Source organism: Urocampus carinirostris, chromosome 17, assembly GCF_059441175.1.
Source record: "Urocampus carinirostris isolate Australia breed hairy pipefish chromosome 17, RoL_Ucar_1.0, whole genome shotgun sequence".
Lineage (NCBI taxonomy): Eukaryota > Metazoa > Chordata > Actinopteri > Syngnathiformes > Syngnathidae > Urocampus > Urocampus carinirostris.
In genome coordinates, this window is record NC_142365.1 from 25,953,823 (window position 1) to 25,974,065 (window position 20,243).

General features: G+C 37.1%; 1 protein-coding gene across 1 annotated transcript in view; it reads right to left on the reverse strand.

Annotated features, from left to right (window-relative positions):
* ripk4 (receptor-interacting serine-threonine kinase 4) overlaps positions 1-19,652 on the reverse strand; it is a 36,001-nt gene extending 16,349 nt beyond the window's left edge. The window contains exon 1 of the mRNA XM_088321600.1: positions 19,189-19,652. Within this exon, the coding sequence (XP_088177726.1) occupies positions 19,189-19,442 (254 nt within the window). The 5' untranslated portion in view covers positions 19,443-19,652. The remainder of the gene's footprint in view (positions 1-19,188) is intronic.
* Between the last annotated feature and the right edge of the window lie 591 nt (positions 19,653-20,243).

The following is a 20,243-nucleotide window of genomic DNA, read 5'->3' on the forward strand; positions in this document are numbered from 1 at the left end:
CCCCCTTTCTCTCTCTCTCTTTTTTCCCCTCCTCAGTCTCTTTCTTTTCTCTCTCTTCCTTTCTTTCTCTTCCTTTTTCTGCCTCTTTCTCCCTCTCTCCCTCTCTTTCTTTGTTTTACACTGCCTCCCTCTGTCTCCATCTTTCTTTTTCTTGAGCCTACTTAGATGGCCCCATGAGAGGTTTTCTTCTACTATGTGGCCCTAAGCTAAAATGAGTTTGACCCCCCTGCCATGGAAAAATTTGAGTAGTTTAGGGTTGTTATCGTGTTGAAGTATCCAATTGTGTCACTGATTCTTAAACATTGTTTGTAAGTATCTGCTTATACCGAATAAAAATCAATTTTCAGCCTTTAACTTGAAAAAGATTGCCAGTACCTGCACTGGGCTCCAATGTACGATGGAACAACCACTACATTTTACAGTAGGCCGCTTGTTTTGGAAGTAGGGCTGCATTTAACGTTTTTACTACTGATAATCAATGAATCGGTCGATTATTTCTTTCCTTTATTCGATGAATCGGATTTCATGAAAACACATTTTTAATTTCCTCCTCTATTCAAATGTTGAAGTTGTGGACGGATACAATAAAAGTGCACAAAACAACAGAATATTTTATAATATAAACCAATGAAATAATCCAAGTCGTCAAATAGCCTGACATATAAATGCATGCTGTGCACCTGCAAATGTGTAAGATTGTTGCAAAATAAATAGAGGCAACATCGGAGGAGAATGCAAGTACTTTGTCGGATGTCATCTTATTGTGCATCGGATGTTTTTACACAGCACTTGGAGTTGCATTTCGGTGTCTGAAATGTGCTATAGAACTAAATTTGGATTTGGCTCAAGATTAGTATTTCTCAACTGGCGTGTCGGGACCCAAAAGTGGGTCGCGGACCCAAATTCTGAGCAATAAGAAAAAAAAAACTACGGTCATTTAAACCACGGCTGCAACAACTAATCGATGGAATCGATTAGAATCAATTGTTAAAAGCCTTGGTAATCAATTTGTTGTATTACGTGATTTATGAGCCACTATGAACGTGTCCCTGGGCAAAACACTGAGACCCTAATGCCCCCAATAAGCAGGTAGGCGCCTTGGTGTGTCAGTGTGTGTGTGAATGGGTAAGTGTAAAGCACATTGTAAAGCGCTTCGGGAAGTCTTCATTGACTTGAAAAGCGCTATATAAATGCAGACCATTTACCATTTTAAATCAATGCATATTGGCGTGTAAACAATTCTGTTGTGAAGCTGAGAGTTGCAGTCCAACTTTGGTCCACCAAAGGGCGCCAAGACAGTTTTTATACAAAAGTTACTTTTTTTTTAAATGATTTTTCTCTGAACACTGGTGGTAGGAAGAGTCTTTTACATAATATATATATATATATATATATATATATATATATATATATATTTATATTTTTGTATGTATTTTTGAAGTTTGGATTTTTTTGTTTGTTTTATGTTATAGAATACTCAGTTGTTTTGTGTACTATTTTTCTATCTGTTCAAAACATACATCTTTGAATAAAGAGCAGGAAATGAAAAATGTCAATACGAAATCTAATTTATAGATTAATGGAAAAATTAAATAGACCGATTCATCGATTATGAAAAAAATCTTTAGTTGCAGCCTTAATTTAAACTCCTTTACAGTAGATGATTGATTCCCTGCAAATGCGAGTTGACATCTTCAATTTCAAACTACATAAAAAGACAGGTTATGTTTGTTTATACATGTTGAACATGGCCAAAAACAGATACAGCGGAGATATGTACGAGGTATGGATTTAATTATCTTGAAAACAAAGCCAAAGAAGAGTCATGGATTTCATTAAAAATGCAGCTTATTGGGGAATACAGTATTACTACTTTTTATAAGTTTTGGTTTACTGGTCATTTTTTAGATGAATACTGTGTATTTTGTACTATTAAGGCTTTAAAATGCAAAACCCCTTCATTTAATAAATGTGAGGAGTTTTCTTGATTTGGATCTTAGCTCGTAATTAGGGTAGTGGGTCTTAAGTCGGACCTGTTATGACATCGTGGCTCAAAATATGGTCTTTGGAGCGCCCCCTGTCGGGCCAGAGTGCAAAGTGCAAAGCAAAGAGGAAATTCCACTCACTCTTTTCCAAAGATCAACAGATATGTATTTATCAGGGCCGATAACAATACCAATTACGAGTATTCAAGTAAATAAATTATAAATTCAACACAACTAAAATGGCTAATATTTCACTTATCCAGTGTCAATACAACAAACATGACTTAAATTAACTTTAAACAAGAAATACACAGAAATTTCAATGGAGCTCACAAATTGAAAAGTGTGAGCACTACTGTTTTAGAGCCAGCATGGCGAACTAATGTTATGGTAACAGCTAATCATATTAGCGTGCTTTTTAGCTCTCTCTCTCTCAATCACAAACAGACCCGCTTGATTGATGAACTCATGTAATGGTCAAGATCTCGTACATCAGTCTCCATCTGAATGTGCCTCTCTAAAACAAGTTAACTACACTTATTACGCTATCTCTTCATCACTGACACCCTTTTCTACCATGTATTTTTTTAAATCTCAGTAGTATCAGCAGTCTTTATTTACAGGCATGTGGGGACTCAGGAGTCACCAGAGCTGCTGCTATTCACTCCGCTCTAATGTTAACGTTATAGTTCAGCGGCTCTGTCCCCGGTCGCTAATCCAATCAGAAGGTGCGAGGTGAGGCTCGGAGAGAGGGAGAGAGGCTCAGCTGCATCTGAGCCTCAATAACCTCGTTTTAAATATATTAAATCGATCTGTTTATAAAAAAAAAAAAAGCTGATTCTGATAGCAAGACTCCCAAATATCGTCCCACGCATTAATGTACAAAGTGCTGCATGAATTGCGAGCCAACGCTTTTTATTATCGCTTTCAATCGATTTTATCAATTTGTTGTTGCAGCCCTACTTGATATGCTGTGTTCTTCTTCTGCAGCACATACTGCACATTGCTATGTCTAAATAGGTCCATTTTAGTTTCATCAGTCTGGGTGAGATATGCTGAAGCGCATTTAGACAAGCTAGCTTTATTTTGGAATCTGGTGTTGGGGACTGAGTATTGTAGTATTGGACTGTAGACCGTGTAATGTAGGTCAGAGAGCTTTGCCTCACTATCCTACAATACTTAACACAAGGGTGGGCAAACCGCGGCCCCTCAGGATTTTTCATCAGGTCCGCCAAACGAAAATGGCCTATCAAATTTTGATGCAACATACAGTATATAACAGTAAATAAAGTACTACTAATGAAAACTATTTTTGAGGGTGCCAACTTTGTCCCATTGTCCCTTTCTGTGTCTCCAACAAAAATACGACTACAAATACTACAAAATTTCAATTGACGTCAATTTTTGAAATTTCGTGCTTAAAAACAGGCAACTAATATATTATTTGGCTTTAATTCTGAAAGGAAAAAAAATATTTAGAGAAATAATAAAAACATTCTACTACAGTAAAACAATAGTACAAAATACTACTACAGAAATATTACAAAAATACTACTATGGAAACTATCAAAATACTGCATAAATAATAGAGAAATACTACTATGGAAGTACTGGAGACTGCTGATCATTGCTTTTGGTTTTACCTATTTTCATTTTTTGTGTGTTTTTAGAGGATCTTGGTTGAAATAGAATTTTAAATAGATTTTATTTTATTTTATTGTTTATTTATAGCACTGAAGCGTTAATGTTTACATTTTTTATTTTATCCTTTGAATTTTTCAGGGATTTTGGGTTGTTGTTAAATTTTAAATCGGTTCAGTGTGTAAAAAGATATAATTGTTTTGCATTTCACAATTTGTTTTGTTGATCTGTGAATATTTAAATTTCTATTTTAAGAGTTTCACAGCAATCCCCTGCAAGACATATTAAAATACTAATTACTAAATAATTTGATTCAAAACGTTTCATTACTATTGATAATACAATATAAAAAAATCGGGGGAGCCGTTTGGGAGCCAAAAGAGTAGTTTTTTTAAATAGAGCTGTCCTCTTGGGTGCGACCAGTAGGGGGGCGGTGACCCTTCACATGACACCATAAAGACAAGCCACCGGAGCAGGCACTTTTCAAAAATCATTTCTTCATTTATTGCGTGGTTTATAGAATCAGACTGCCAGGAAACATGGCGATGGTAACAATTTCAAGCATTTTCACACACATTACCTAAAATAAAATAAAAAAATCCTGACCTCAAAAACACAACTTTAAAATCCTTGCATTTTTAAAGATATCGTACGAACCCTGGAATGCCGCAGGTGAGTGAGTCCTCAGCTTTGGCATTTCTCAACCTTTGCCCGGGGGCCGTCATCGGCCCCGTTGACATCACTGTGCAGGTCATACATGCGTTCAAAGTGCATGACTTCAGCAAAAGAGGGTTTGAAAATTCTACTGCTTAATAGGGACGAGATTAAATACATTCTTGCTTTCTGGGAATGCGTGGGGATGACTTGCCTTAAATGAAATGCTTCTGTGCCGTGCTTATCAGGAGGACATGTTGTCAGGAATTCGAATTAACTCCTCACAAGTAGTGTTCTTCTCTTCTTTTGGAAACTATCCGCGGTGTCATCCGAGAGCTATTTTTAGCAAGGTGCCAAAAACCAGCACAGGCGGCTCGACAGTCAGAAATATCCAACTTGGAACAACTTCACGCCCCATGACTTGACGCAATGTTCCACCAAGAGCGTGCGAGTCTGTTTGTCAAGAATCGAGCACAACTAAAATATCATAGATTATGTAACCTTTTTTTTTTTTTTACAGTACGGTAAAAAAAAGCCCGAGGCAAATCTATGTCACAAATACATTTACTGGTGCTCATTTTACTCAGAGATTACATACTCTCAGAGAATATACAGTAGGGCTGTATTCTCACAATCGATCTGTCAATCATTTTTTCAGATGAATTTGATTTCTTGAAGACATTTTTAATGTCCTCTTTATTCAAATATTTAAAGCTTTGGACGTATCGAAAAATACTCCAGAATATTCTGTAATATAAAACAATTAAAAATAATGCAAGCGCTTGTTAATTAACTTGAGAGTACTGTAAACGAAAATACACACAAATTTATGCTACACCTTATACTCTTTTCCTACCATCTTATCCAAAGATATTATATTTAGACTTCTCATAATAAACTAAAAGAAAAAGCCCTACATTTCATTTTATGAGTAGCATTTTTTTAATCCACAAAAAAGATTAAAAGAAATGTAAACCCACTTTTCATAATGTTTAGGGTGAAAACAGATTTGTTTTGGGGTTAAATCTTTGAAAATGGTAAACATTCCTAATATGAAAACTTATATATATATATATATATATATATATATATATATATAACTATGCTTAATAATATGCCCCTTGTGTCGAGTTAAACATGTTATCAGCATTTTTCTTTTTACTTTATTTATTTTATTTACTTAATTCCTAATTTAATTTCTCTGTACTTCAGCAGCACTTTCTGTTCCCTTGAAAAATGTTAAATTTGTTTTATGATGAAACAATCAAACACTTTAAAGTTGAAATTTTCATGCCAATTTGGTTTATAATGATGCAATGCAGGACAACCCGTCTAAAGAACTCTTTTTTTTTTCCCTCTGCCATCGGACTCTTCAACGGCTGCTGATTGAACAATACACTACAGACACTTTAAACTGGACCATACTTATTCTTGCACATACTTATTCTGTCACTTTCAACTGTGTTTTATCTTTGTTTTTACCTTATTACCTTAACTCATCTTGAGTTAATCTTGTTTTTTCATCTTTTTAATATTCAAAATATTCTTTTTTGTATACATGAAAATAGTTTCTTACATTTATTACACTGGCAACTGTGCGGACAGAAAAGTAAGAATTTCTTTGTGCAGGGAATTGTGGTTCTTTATTATGCATACGACAATAAACACTTTGAATTGAATTTGAAAGTACAATAAAAATTTTAAAAAGTGTTTTGGCACCCTGTGCCAAGACCAAAGTGGTACTAGAACTCTCAGCGTCACAATGAAATTGTTTGCATTGATGTAACAAGCGACACAATGAATCGATCATTTAATTTGTTACCAACTGTCAGAACCAAAACAGGAGGAGGACCCAGATGCATAACATTTTTCACACAAGCTTTATTTTAAGGGAATGGGCCAGTCATGCACGTTAACAGAATCGACAGTGATTCGGCGATCGCTGGGCGGAAGAAGTAAGGCAGAAGTCCAGCGTGGAACAACAGGAAGCCAGAGGCCGACGAGATCGATACCAGTTACGCGAGCAGATAACGGACAGATGGGGTCGATACCGGACAGGACGGGACAGACGGGATCGATACCAGATACAGGAGCAGATACCAGACCGACGGGGTTGATACCGGACAGGACAGGACAGACAGGATTGATATCAGATACAGGAGACTAGAGACAGATATCAAACAGGACGAGACAGACAGGAACGATACCCAACACTGGAGACCGATATCAAACAGGGCGAGATAGACGGGAATGATACCTGATACTGGAGATTGTAGCAAGGTATCAGACAGAACTAGACAGACGGTATTGATACCAAACACTGGAGACTGGAGTCAGATATCAGACAGGGCGAGATAGACGGGAAGGATACTGGACAGACGTCTTGCGAGTGCAGAGGTTCGTTGACGGACTGACAAAGTGTGAGTGAGAGCACTGAGCTTAAATAGGAGGGAAGCTAATCAGTCAACGAGCCGCAGCTGGCGCAAAACGGGCGGGGCCAATTGGGCACAATGGGCAACCGTGACACAAACGCTTTTCAATCATCACTTTGAATCAATTTTATCGATCATCGACATTATGCCTGCACGATTGACCGAAATGTAATTGATAACTTTTTGTGACGTAACGCGATTGTGTAATCGCAAGGCACTGCCCTTTTTTCCAAGGATTTAGAGTTTGCTATTTGATTGAAAGAAGTGTTTGGCCGACTAACAATCGAGAAAACCTTGCCCTGCTTTTCTTAGTCCTCACACCCAATTTGGGTTAATTGATTTAATGGTTAATTAACATGTTTTTGTATCCGCCACTACTCTGTCTGCTGTGTGGGAGGTAGTTCTAGAAGTTGTCATTATACGAATGATAACAATGTGCTGCTTTTTTTGTCCCCTCACGCTTTTATTTGGTTAATTGGTTCATTTGGATGATAAACGTGTTTTTTTCTCGCTTCTGCATTGGGTAGAGATGATTTTTATACATTATTGTATCAGGAATTGTTGTACATTTTCACTATACAGACGTTCCCCTACTTACGACCATCCGACCTACGTAAAACGGTATATGAGAAAAATATTTTCGGGATGTCGAAAAATATTTGGTCATTGCTGGAAGTTAGAATTTGTATAGTGTGCACCTTTTTCCGGGTACAGGACATTACTGTTGTGCTTCTTTCCGCCACTACTGGCGTGTGACGCTGTGAGAGGTCACCCAGGATCCACCCCGAAGAAGAAATTCGGCTTCCACTTCCTAGTCCGTGTGTAAACATTCTATACTGCGTCTCCAGTGGGCTAAGAACTTTGACATTTTCATTATTTAATATCTCGTGCATCCATTCAATATGGAGTGTAAAGAGGAGGCGAGCCCTTTTCTTTGCAATTAAGGTGGAATAAGAAAACTTGATACAGTTGAGAAAATGGTCGGAACGCTTTTTATCAGCCACTCTCTAACACGGAGGAGGACCTCTTGAAGCTCATCTTCCAAAAGTAAGTTAAACTTCACTTTATTTATCTTTGAAGCATATTATTACATTAATTTTTTTTGGGCTCCAAAACAATACAGCTTACGTACACAAGCTCTAATCAAAATTATATCAACTGTAAACATAGTAGCACTGGGGAAACTTATGGACAAATTCAACTTACGAACAATGGTCCGTTCGTAAGTAGGGACAGCGTCTGTACTTTCTTTTCTCGAACAAAGTATATATGGTTCATAGATTTTCGTACTGTGTTTTATTCCAATCCAATTATATTTTTAAAAATATTTCAGTTGAGTGGATGATAGAAAATATCAATTACTTCTTGTCTTTGTAGTAAATTCCGTTTGGGCCTAAATAAGGCTTTTTTCATTTAATAATCATGTTATGAGTATTTCTATATGCAATAATACATATTTTGTGTCTGTCGGAAAGTCATGATTACTGCCAGAATATATTGATTCATTTATCTGATCATATTGGAATTTATTTACAGGTATTCAGTTTGCAATAGTTTCCATTAGATTCACTAGACCGGGGGTCTCTAACGTGGTGGCCCCTGCAAACAGCTGAGGTGAAAATAGTACTAGGTCGTTGTAAATGGTCTGCATTCATATAGCAATTTTTTCAAGTCACTGAAGACATCCAAGAGCGCCTTACAATGTAATTTTCTAGTAATTAGAAAATGTGACGTCAAATAGATAACGCTCACATGAACAAAAGGGTGTTTTACTGAGACTATTTAAAGTACTTCCAGTAATAACCCTGGTGATAACATAATGATAACATAACAATAACATGAGAGGTTGTTAAGTTAGAAAGGCATACTGGGTGCCCTTAGCGCTAAATCGTAAAATAAAGTACCTCTCAGACTGAAAATGATTGGTGAACCCTGATCCGGTCGTTATATAGTCTCTACGCTATTCCAAGACAGACGCTGACTAACTTACGAACCATCTTTTGTACGTTGAATTTGCTCGTAAGTTGCTTCAGTGCTATATTTTGTATATCTAGGGTTTATATAAATATGTTTAAGGCTTGTATAAGTAACTTGTATGTTTTTTTTTTACTCAAAAATAAACATTTTATAAAATAATATGATCTGTAAAGATAAATAAGTAAGTGTAACTTACTTTTGGAAGGGAAGGATTTTATACATTTTACTATAAAGGATTTTATACGATTAAATACAAGTTACATTTATCGAGTGCAATGAAGATTTTCACAGAGTGGGCTTCAGGTCACGCCGTTCCAAAAGCGGAATGTTTTGACTGGGGAATTTTGATAACAGAACTCTGACGAAGGACGTCAGGCATTGTTTTGATAAACGCTCGGTGTTGTTTTGAGTTTCTCCAGACATCGAGGCGAGGGGGTGGACCCCACGTGGGGGCTTTCATTGGCACGCCCATGGGAGGAGCCGGCACACCAGCTTGCGGAAGAGGTGTGGGTCGAGAGAAAAGAAAGGCAGAAGATGGAGAGAAGAAGCTTGACAGAGACTCGAGCGACACTAATTTGGCTAATTCGGCCATATATTCGATGGAGTTCACTTCGTCAAATTGTTTAAGAAATTAAATCTGTCGCCGTGTGGAAATGCCGGTCTATTGTCCATATTTTGCCATCAAGAACTGAGCGTGCATTGTTAGAAGAATGTAGGTTGTGTTCGGTTAATGTAGTCAGATAACTAATTCGAACAATTTGGTAAACGTTACATTTTAATATTTAATTCCTAACAGAAGAGAAGTTTCAAGAGGTCCTCCTCTGTGTTAGAGTGTGGCCGAACAAAAGCGATTCAACCATTTTCTCAAAAGGCATCAAGCTTTCTTATTCCACTTTCGTTTCAAAAGAAAGGGCTCGCCTCTTCCTTACACTTCACACCAACCATATCCAATGGATGCACAAGATATTAATCAATAAAAATGTCAAAGTTCTTAGCGCGAACTAGGAAAAGAAAGCAGATTTTTTTCTTCAGGGTGGATGCTGGGTGACCTCGGAGTAAAGAAGAACTACAATAATGTCCTTTACTCGGAAAAAGGTGCACACAATACAAAACTGGAACTCACAGCCCCTTTTTATCCTCCAAAAACGTGCTATAAGAACCATACACAGGGTAGGATATCAAGACCATACTAATATTTTATTCCTGCAGTCCAAATTATTAAAATTAGATGATTTAGTAAAATTTTTCATTGCACAACTGCTATTTAAGGTCAACAAAAACATAGTTCCAGAAAATCTCCATAAATGATTCATTCGGAAAGAGGGAAATCATAACTTAAGGGGCTGTAGTGAATTCATAATCCCAAAGGTGAGAACCACCAGGAAAAGTATGAGTGTGTCTGTGTGTGGAGTCAAGCTTTGGAACGGTTTGCAAGACGAGCTCAAACGGTGTCCAACTATTCACTTGTTCAGTTTTAGATACAAAGGAACATTCCTGGCGGAATACAGAGATGAAGAGGGTGGGGTATGAGTGGTGCGGGAGATTGGGAATAGTGCGTCCAGTTAACTTTGTGTTATTGTTGCTATTCTTATAACTGTTATTATTAATATCATTACAATTGTTATTGAATCATTGGTATATTTGGTGGGGAAGATGAAGGGGTAGGTAATATAAGCATTTGCTTCTTACTACACCTTTTCGAACATAGTATGTAACGTTATTTTGTTGTTGAGTTATTGTATTCGTTCTGTTTTTATTATGATGTTGGAATAAAGTTTTCATTCAAGTTTCTGGGTACTTACTTGTCAGCTGACCTCACATGGACTGTCAATGCTATTGATATTCTAAAGTCAGCCAGACAAAGGTTCTACTTCCTTCGTCAACTCAAATCATTCAGAGTCCGTCAATCCATTCTAGTCAATATTTATCGTACTATCATTGAATCCGTTTCAACTAGGTCAATCACAGTTTGGTTTTGTCGCGTCAATCAGAAAGAATTGTCAAAAATGGAATCAGTAGTGAGGACGGCAGAGGAAATAATAGGTATTGGCCTCCTGTCCCTGCAAAGTTTCTACATTGATCGAACTAGAAAACGGACACTAAAAATTATAGACGATCCTAGTCACCCTGCTTGCAGGTACTTTGATTACCTGCCGTCAAGTAGCCGTCTTCGCTCCATTGTGAGCAAGACTACACGTCTTAAAGAGAGTTTTTAGTCTTTCGCTATTCGTATGTTCAACGGGAATTGATTATCTTCTTTACTCTATTCTTTTAAATCTATCACATTATCATTATTGAGAGTTTGCGTGTCAAATGATTTCTTGTATATATCATGTTTATGGTTTGTACTGGCTGAATAAATGAATACAATTAAAAAAAAATAATTCATTCCTTACAGCAATGTCCGGATATTTTTCGCCATACCGAAAAAATTGTTCGTATCTACCATTTATCGTAAGTCGAATGGTCGTAAGTAGGGAAGCATCTGTATTATCTAATCACCTGCTGGATTCAGTACGGGCAAAAGACCATGAGGCTTGTGCCTTTAGAATTGGGAAAACTATGCTTAGACTACATGCGGCGTATATAAAATTGGTCAACAATTTTGCACAAAATTGTGGCCAAATTTGATTCTCGGTTTGACACCCCTCTCCGGTATATAAAAAGGTAAGCACAGACTAGTTGTCACATCCTTCACTTAATCCAAACAGGACCAAACAATGTGTCCACACTTTAAGAGAGATGAAGGGCGGGTTTGACTGGTTTTGCAGCTTCTATTATTGTCTGTGTTGCGCAGCAGCAGCCGGCGCCTCGGGAAAACAAAAGGTGTCTTTGAGTTTTCGCGCGGGTCAGGGAAATGTCTTGCATATGTACCTTTAAGATGTTTAGGGTCGATAAGATCTTGGCTTCGGGTTCAAGATAATGATTGAAGTTGTGCCACGGGATTCTAGGTTGGGTTATTAAGAGTTATATGATAGATCTATCACTACGTATTTTGTTCTTATTGTATTTTAACCATTTTGTGTGCATGTGTATGAGTTGTATTGGGTTGTCGGGGGATATTAGTGGGGATTTTACTGTCATGTTAATGCTAAGTGTTTTTCTACAGCACTTTGAGTTGCAATCTTTTGCCTGAAAAGTGCTTTAAAAAATAAATTGGATTTGATCTATTTGGGTTTGTTAGAGACAAATTTAAATTTCATGTGCATTGGATCAGTATGTACGGTTTGATGTTTTTTGGAACGAGTACAAAAGCGATCGAGGTTCCGGTTTAGATGATTATGTGATAATAGATTACGTAATTTGCAGACCTCCGATTTGTTTTGCGTATCACACACACTATAAATGAGAAAAGATCTCCTAACGATTAATTCATTGATTCAAGTGTAACTTAACTAGTATGTTATAGCAGTGTTTTTGAAACGGCATTCGAGGGCACACTAGTATCCCGGGAGACTTTGTCTAGTGTACGGAAGAAAAACTCCCAACTTTATTTTTACAAAAAAAGCATGCCGTTGATTTTCTTCCTCAAGTGACCAGCCAAATAGGTGGGAGGAGATGACTTCTTTTATATACTAATAATAATCTGCTCAAGAAGCTGTACAATCATAATAATTACTAATGTTTGATGACGTTTTTTAAGAATATAATGAAAAAAACATCTTAAGTAAACACTTTGCACATAATTTTACTGTTTTTAATATAAAATGATAGTAAAAGGTTAGTGGGATGTTTGGACGCGTTCTAAGGGATGGGCAGGGCAACTGCATGATGCGGCAGGGGTAAACCAGTGAAAGCCGTCAGGCCCTGCAGTTGAACAGAAGAGTGTGTTGTGTCACGTTTCATGTGAAGGGACAAAAGCATGACCACCTTAGGTGCCCAAGTGCCTAACCTGCATTTGGGTTGGCCATGTTCCAAAATTTTTTGTGTGTTTTTTTGCTATTTTTCCCCCTTTTTTCTTTGTTTTTGTATGTGTTTATCTTGCTGTCGGTCACCTCTCTTGAGGGATACGACCAAGGTCGATTGATAGATAGATAGAATATAAAATGAAAAAAAAAATTTTTTTAAGATAAAATAATGTAAAAAAAAAACAAAACGATTTTTCCATTTGCAGATTATTTTTGCAGATTTCAATTATTTTTGGATTATTTTTCTGAAAAGACGAGATATAAATGTCAGCTTTAAAAAAAAAGCAAGATTTCACAGCAAAAGTGATCAAATCAAAGATCTTGCACATTATTTTGCTGATGTAGTTAGATTTCATTAATCAAAAAATCATGAAAAAAAGTAAGGAAACAGTTGAAAAATGTTTGTTCCCCTAGCATATTAAGTTCATTGTTGTCGTTATCCGAAAAAACAAGATAGAAATAATGTGAAACATGAATAACAGGTTAAAAAATTGTAAAAATCCCCAAAACAATAGAATCGTGACGCAAAATGAAATGATGAATAACTTTATTCTCTAATTTTAGACGACCTTAAAGTTTGAGCTTAAAAAAACTGGTGCTGCTGGGAATACACATTTTCAACAGAAAAAAAAGGTTGAAAACCCTGTCCTATACAACCCCAATAAAAGTCAATTTTACACCATGCCATTAACATAAAAGCCATTTACATTGCTGAGTAGATTCGAGCAAGGGTCTTGAAAGCTAATGGATATTTGCCTTTACCCCGCCCTTGTGAATATGGGCTATATAAAACAAATGTGAAATGTGGTTAGCGAAAAATGACGTCAAATAGATTTCTCTCACGTGAAGAACATACAAAATTATATCGCAAAAAAAAATAACGATTACATTAGACCAATAGTAGGGGGCCTGAAACCTTGGTGGACATGTGCTTTTGTTTTCTTTTTTAGAACAAAGTGCAGTTGCACCTCCACTACGATAGTGGGCAATGGCACTCTCATTACCAAAGTGTGTGCATAGAGCAGCATTCTCGGGCTTTGGGGCCAAATGTGGCCCTCAGGGTGATAGTTCGAGGCCCCCGCTTTAATATGAAAGGTAAAAGGACAATATATTGGGTTTGACCACTAGATGTTGCTGTATCATATCCTAAAACAAGCGTTAAAGCCCACAAGAAAAAACACGAACTACGGAGACTCAAAGTGACCAAAAAGAACCATTTTTATTTTCATTTTTTTACCCAGGCCTTCCCAACGTTTGTAGTTTTTCAGCCACGCATAAAAGCAAGATGGTGCACAATTATGATAGCTACCTCTAGGCGAGGCTTGTGTTGTGTCAAATAGAAATTTCTCAACCTACGAATATTTAAAAAAAAAAAAAATCCACATTCATATGATTTAATGTATATTTGTATTTAATCTTCCCATAATAACTCAACATTTGTTGTTACATTATATATTTTATATATATTTTTTAACTTTAAATGTTAGGACTTTTCTAAGATTGGTCTCAAAAGTAAAAATACTAAAATGTTGTTTTTGTTCACATTTGAAAATTGTATAAAAAGTACAAAGATGTCCTTTAAATAACGACATCACAAGGGGTTATCTAATATTTGTTTTTCCAATGAATTAATTTTTTACCACGGAGAAGCACTGAATTATCCACACGGTCCCTTAAGTGCAAACCTAGTGGGTAATATATCTATTTATCATAAATGGATTGATTTTGATTCGCAATGTTTTTTAATCTTATTTCGTGAAGGGAGTTAAAACATATACAGGTATATTTGAGAACAGTGAAATGTTTTTATCATAACTCTTACGTGACCTAACCTCACCCTAGACCAGGGGTCGGGAACCTTTTTGACTCAAAGAGCCATAAAAGCAAAAAATATTAATTTTATTTTGGGAAAGAGCCACACCATATATTATGAGACAAATTTACTAAATTGCTAAACCCGCGCCCCAGACAAAAGCTTAGTCTTCAGCACATTTATTTTTGATGATTTGATAAAAATTATGAAAAGAGAATAATGCCAGAGCCCCTGTCCCAAAATCAACAAACATACCACTTTAAACTTGTCTCTTTCTTGCAATTACTCAAGATCGGTTAAACTCCTTTTTACCCTTTTTTTTCATACATATTGGTTTCAAAACCAGATGCTAGCAGTTATTGTGTAAAAACGTCACAACATTCTGCAAATAGGGAGCCTGATGAGCTCACTTTTGGCGCAGACGGCGTAGGACGAGAGATGGGAGGGAGTGCTTGCACATTTTGCATAGCTCCACCCATCCCTCCCATTCACCCAATTAAATGACTAAGTTCTCTTCCGGTCTTTTGGCAAATTTACAGTTCTGTGGATTCATCATAAGGTATCTGAACACTGAACACAGATTATATAGTGAACTTTTATATAAAGGATTCTTTAGCGTTGTACAGCCAAAACGAGTTTTTTTCCCCCCTTTTTTTGTGTGACACCTTGACTGTAAATTGTAGTGAAAACGTGCCCTATATATACTGCGAAGAAATCACATGTTAACTAGCTTTGGTTTGGCCTTACGTGGACCTGAATTGGATAGATGTTTCAAATTTTGAACAAGATGGGGAAATTTTCCATGCAATCAAATTTGTCTCTGAGCCACAGATACTCATAGAAAGAGCCATATATGGCTCGCGAGCCATAGGTTCCCGACCCCTGCCCTAGACCCTAGCTCAGGTGGCCCCCAAGTTGATTAAATTTGAGACCCCCGGAATAGAGCATTGTTTTCATTTTCAATGAGCATGCGTGCTTCAAACACAACAGGTGTGGGCACCAAGTGTAGCGGATTCTCAGGTGACACTGCTTGAAAATATTTGAAAATGGATGAGAAGACAAAAAAACAACAAAAAAAACAAAAGAAAAAAGGAAAATCTCCCTCCATTTTGTCTCTAATCTGGATCATCTCAGTCACTAGTAGCAGGTGACCACGTCATTGTAAATAGATATTGTACAAGCAAATGTTATCCTTCAAGCATTATTTTGTGGCACTCCTGTGAATAATAAGCAACACTAAATTCACTGCAAGTGGAGGAAGGCAAATGGACGCAGCGGCTCACAGCTCTTCAGCTAATTTTCTATTTATTACCGTTCTCTGGTCTTTTTTGCTTTCTTTTCTGGACACCTGCGTGGCCAATAATACCTATAGTCGGGAGGAACTAATACATTTGGGTCTGTGTCTAAATTTCGACTTCCCCCTATGTTCCGGTGCGAAGCCTTCGCTCTGAAAATGCTGGTATGCTACTGATCCCAAGGGCCAAGAAGAAATCTGCTGGTTCGAGAGCGTTCTCCATTCGGGCCTTGGTGCTGTGGAATGCTCTTCCCCCTGAGATTCGATCTGCAACCTCAGTGGAAATGTTTAAATCTAAACTTAAAACACACTTCGATTCTATAGCATATGAATAACCTATATTTTATGTTGACACTATCAGTGCATTATTTGCCCTCATGCAGGTTTTAGATCAGGGGATGGTGTCATACTAGTCTGTGGTTTGCAATAATCTGTGGTCTGTGCAACCCTTTGAGACTTTGTGATTAAGGGCGTCACAAATAAACATGACTTGATTTGGTAAATGAAATATACTTCTTTACACAAAATATCTTTGTTTTTATTCGACATAGTTTGTCTCACTATGAGTAAATAGGTGTTGTGTTTGTATGGTTTGTTATCGCTTATTAAAGGCAGTTGAACTCCTTAATACAGTAAAGAGAGCAATTGAAAAAACACACCATAAGAGAGAAGTTGATGCTATCTGCAGCATTAGGCACGGTCTGATGAGACAAGTGATGCAAAAATAAAGACTATTCCTCTCTGTTCAATGACACGATTGCCAGACCAGTGTTTTTCAACCAGTGCGCCGGGGCACACTAGTGTGCCGTGAGAACTTGTCGAGTGTACCGCGGGAAATTGTTCAATTTTATCTTGGCAAATGAAAAAGACGCCATTGTTTTTTTCCCCAGTGATCAACAAAGTAACTAACTCTCATCCATATCAGTAAGTGGGAACACATTTATTGGTAAATAGTCTGCATTCATATAGCGATTTTCAAGTCACTTAAGACCTCCCAAAACGCTTTACAACGTGCTTCACACTTAACCATTCACATGCACACACTGATAGCGGCATCCACCAGGTAAGGCTCCTAATCCTTATTAGGGGTTTGGGGGTTCAGTGTCTTGCCCAAGGGTACTTCAACATTTAACTCAGAGGAGTTTAACCTTTATATTTTTTCATATCAGCTCAGGAGGTACTAGAGAATGAAGCTGTTTAAGATTTCCCTGCAAAAATAAAGGTAAAAAATTGTCTTCAATTATTATTTTACGTTTCTATAAAAACAAAATTATTTTTGCTCTTTCTATGTATTTCTGCTTTTTCTGGGGAAAAAGCAAAATAATATGATAGTAAAACTTAAACTTAGTAAAACCAGATTAACGGTGTAATAAAATCCCACATTACAGAAAAAGTATGAACCAAAACGATTCTGCTGTATTATTTCCTGAGTCACGGTGACCACAAACAAAAGGAAACCTTTCAAATGTAACTTTAAACTTTAAAAAGAAAAGGAAAATTGAATAGTTTTTAAACATCTCAACCGTCTGTTCCGCTTCAATATTTTTGAATGCGAAAAGTTTGCCATGGCTCAGAAAAGGTTGGAAAACACCGCTAGACGTAGAAATTTAATATTGTGCTCCAGAAATAATGTTAGTAAATTCATAGTTCGTCAAAAAGAATGATAGTAGATAAGTTAAATCCTTAATATATCTACCCTGGTCATATCCCTCGAGAGGGGTGACCGAAAGGTCTCGCAAACCCTAGTTATAGGGTCACTAAATGTGAGAGGATGTGGAAGTAAAGCGACTGAGTGGAAGAAAGAGGAGATCAGAAGGATTTAATTTGATTTTTGAAAATCAGATGCACTTTAAATATTAGCTTTTACAGTTAATAAATAAATTCTTAGTTTTAAAGATACAGTGTTACGCATGGGTGTCCAATTTTGTGTTGAAGCCAGGGATTGGTTTTCATCAGTTTGCCTATGTTGGCACCCTGCGTTGGAACGAACTTGTAACGAAACGAATTCCTGGACGCAATTACTGTTATCGATCACAAGTAATCTAACGCGCGTTACGAGTAAAATATTGCAACTCAGGTGGGTTACTCTGTTGATTTCAGAGGGCAGATCATAAGTTACAATGTTCTCTTATCACTCCTTCGCACACAATGTAGCAATGAAAATTGCCAGCAAGTTTTTACATACCGTCAAAGTACACTTGAGTTCAGTGACGGTGGTTCTGTCTCAAGCACAAAATATGAGGACACTGAATTTTTCGCCATGGAAATACCCTCCCAAATTTGCATCTAAGCCGTGTCTACAACAATATAAAAAGAGTGAAATCGGGGGGCTGGATATAGTGGTTGCAGCGCCCTGGGAAGGGGGCACAGCTCATAGAAAAACAGCAAACCAACCTGAGCACATAATTTAAATAAAAATACACTATGCCAAAAGAAAAGAAAAAAACACCTTGGGCAGGACCTACAACTGAAGTCCATCTTCAAGTGGTTTGAAGCCAAAATGCATACGGACTGCCTCGACCATGTTCATTTGCATATCTCTCAAGCTAGCACAAACCAGAGAAATTAGAAGGCTTTCCTGTTTGCAATAGTTGGTACAAACCTTTTCTTCCATTAATTTTATTATGTGGCTATTTTAAATAAGTTTTATGAGGTCGGCTTAAATGCAAGTACATATGCTCTTGAGCTGGGGAAAATAACTTGAAATTAAACTCTTATAAAGATGTCCAGTAGTGACCATTTCACAATCAGGATTTAGACTTAAGACTTTTCAGAGGAAGCCTTTGAAAGTTAAAAATATGAACACATTAATATGATTTATATTTGTTTGAACTAAAAATATTTAGTGACATTTAGCTGAGACAAGCATGGTTGGAATGTGACAAAGAAGACAAGGAAATAGCAAGGAACCAAGGGGAATGAATACTAATAAAGGTTAGGAGAACAATAGAGAGAGCCACAAAAAACAACATGGGTGCAGGATCGTGACAGTGTGTCAATAACATCGTGGTTTAATATGTAAACATATATGCCAAATTAGGTTTTTGTAACGTAACCCCCGCAACAAAAAAGGCTTCAGGTGGGAACTGAACAGCCCTTAAAAGCAGGTAGTTGCCTTGCATGGCTGACTGCTATCAGTTAGTGTGTAGAAGGGAAAATATGAAGCACATTGTAAAGCGCTTTAGGAGGTCTTCATTGACTTGAAAAGCTCTATATAAATGCAGATTTACATTACATTGCATTACACAGTAAATAGTAACTAGTTACTTTCAGAGTAACGCACTACTATTGGGTGACGTCATTACTTTGGAGTAACTAATAACGAATTACTTCTTTTTTATAGTAACGCACTCAACACTATTTGCAACACACTACGATTATTTACATATGAACCAAGGGACTTAGTATTTTTTTTTTAAATAATAATTCAAAATTAAAGAGTTAAAAATACTAAAATGATTGATCCAGTGTGCACAAGACTTACTTGTCATCCACATGAAGGCATGGCGGGCACTTGATCGCCAGCCATGTTTTCCACTGAACATGCCGGACTTTATATACTTGTCCAAAGCCACCGGATCCAATTTTTTCCCAACTGCAGAACTCGGACGAATCAAAATTCCTTAGCAGTCCCATATCCCCGTGGGATGAGTCGGGAACGTCCATACCGGAGCCGGACAAGCAATTGGAAGGATCGGCTCCTGTTTTCTCCCTCGGAACAAGTGTAGGAGTGATCATAAGCAGAGAGTGAACAGTGAATCATTTGTGGGCACTTCCTTGTTTTTCTTCTAGCTGAGCCCCGTGTGGCCCCGCCCTTTCTTCAGGTAAAAAAGGAGGCGTGGCTTATATACATCATTTCCTGATTTGGACGCGCCCCTTTGATGGGCGTGCCTACTGCGAGTCTAAGCTAGTCGGGTCACCTCTATCATACCCTTCCAGTACATGTGGACAGAACATGGGCGTAACCAACCCGTTTTTGGGGGTAGCCAAGCACCCATAAATTTAACCCAAGTACCCCCCAAACGAAAGCATTCGTAAAACTCTCTTTCACCTAATAAAGTACAGGAACGGCTTGAATATGGTGTAAAACATAGATAAATGTTTTTAAAAACTAAAACAAAACAAAAATGTGAACGTCGCAAATACTGTACTAACTTGAAATGGTTCAGTCCGTTTGATTCCTTGCATCACTTTCGATATGTAGTTTTGTACTATAACAGTACTTTTGTACTTTTTGGGGAATATTTTTGTAGAATTTCTGCACTCACATTTTTGTAGTATTTATGTATTTTTATAGTATTACAGTAGTTATATTTTATGGTATTTCTGCAGTATTTTTGCAGTAGTACAATGCTAGCCATCCAGCTAGTTCAAGAAATAGCCATTCGCTGCTAGCTAGCAAACAAGCTCCACAAAAAGACATAGAAAATAAAAAGATTGACATAAAAATAATGGGTGGATTGATGGATAGAAATTGCTAGCTTGAGTAATTAATGCCATCCATCTAGCTAGTTACACAAATAGCCGTTTCATGCTAGC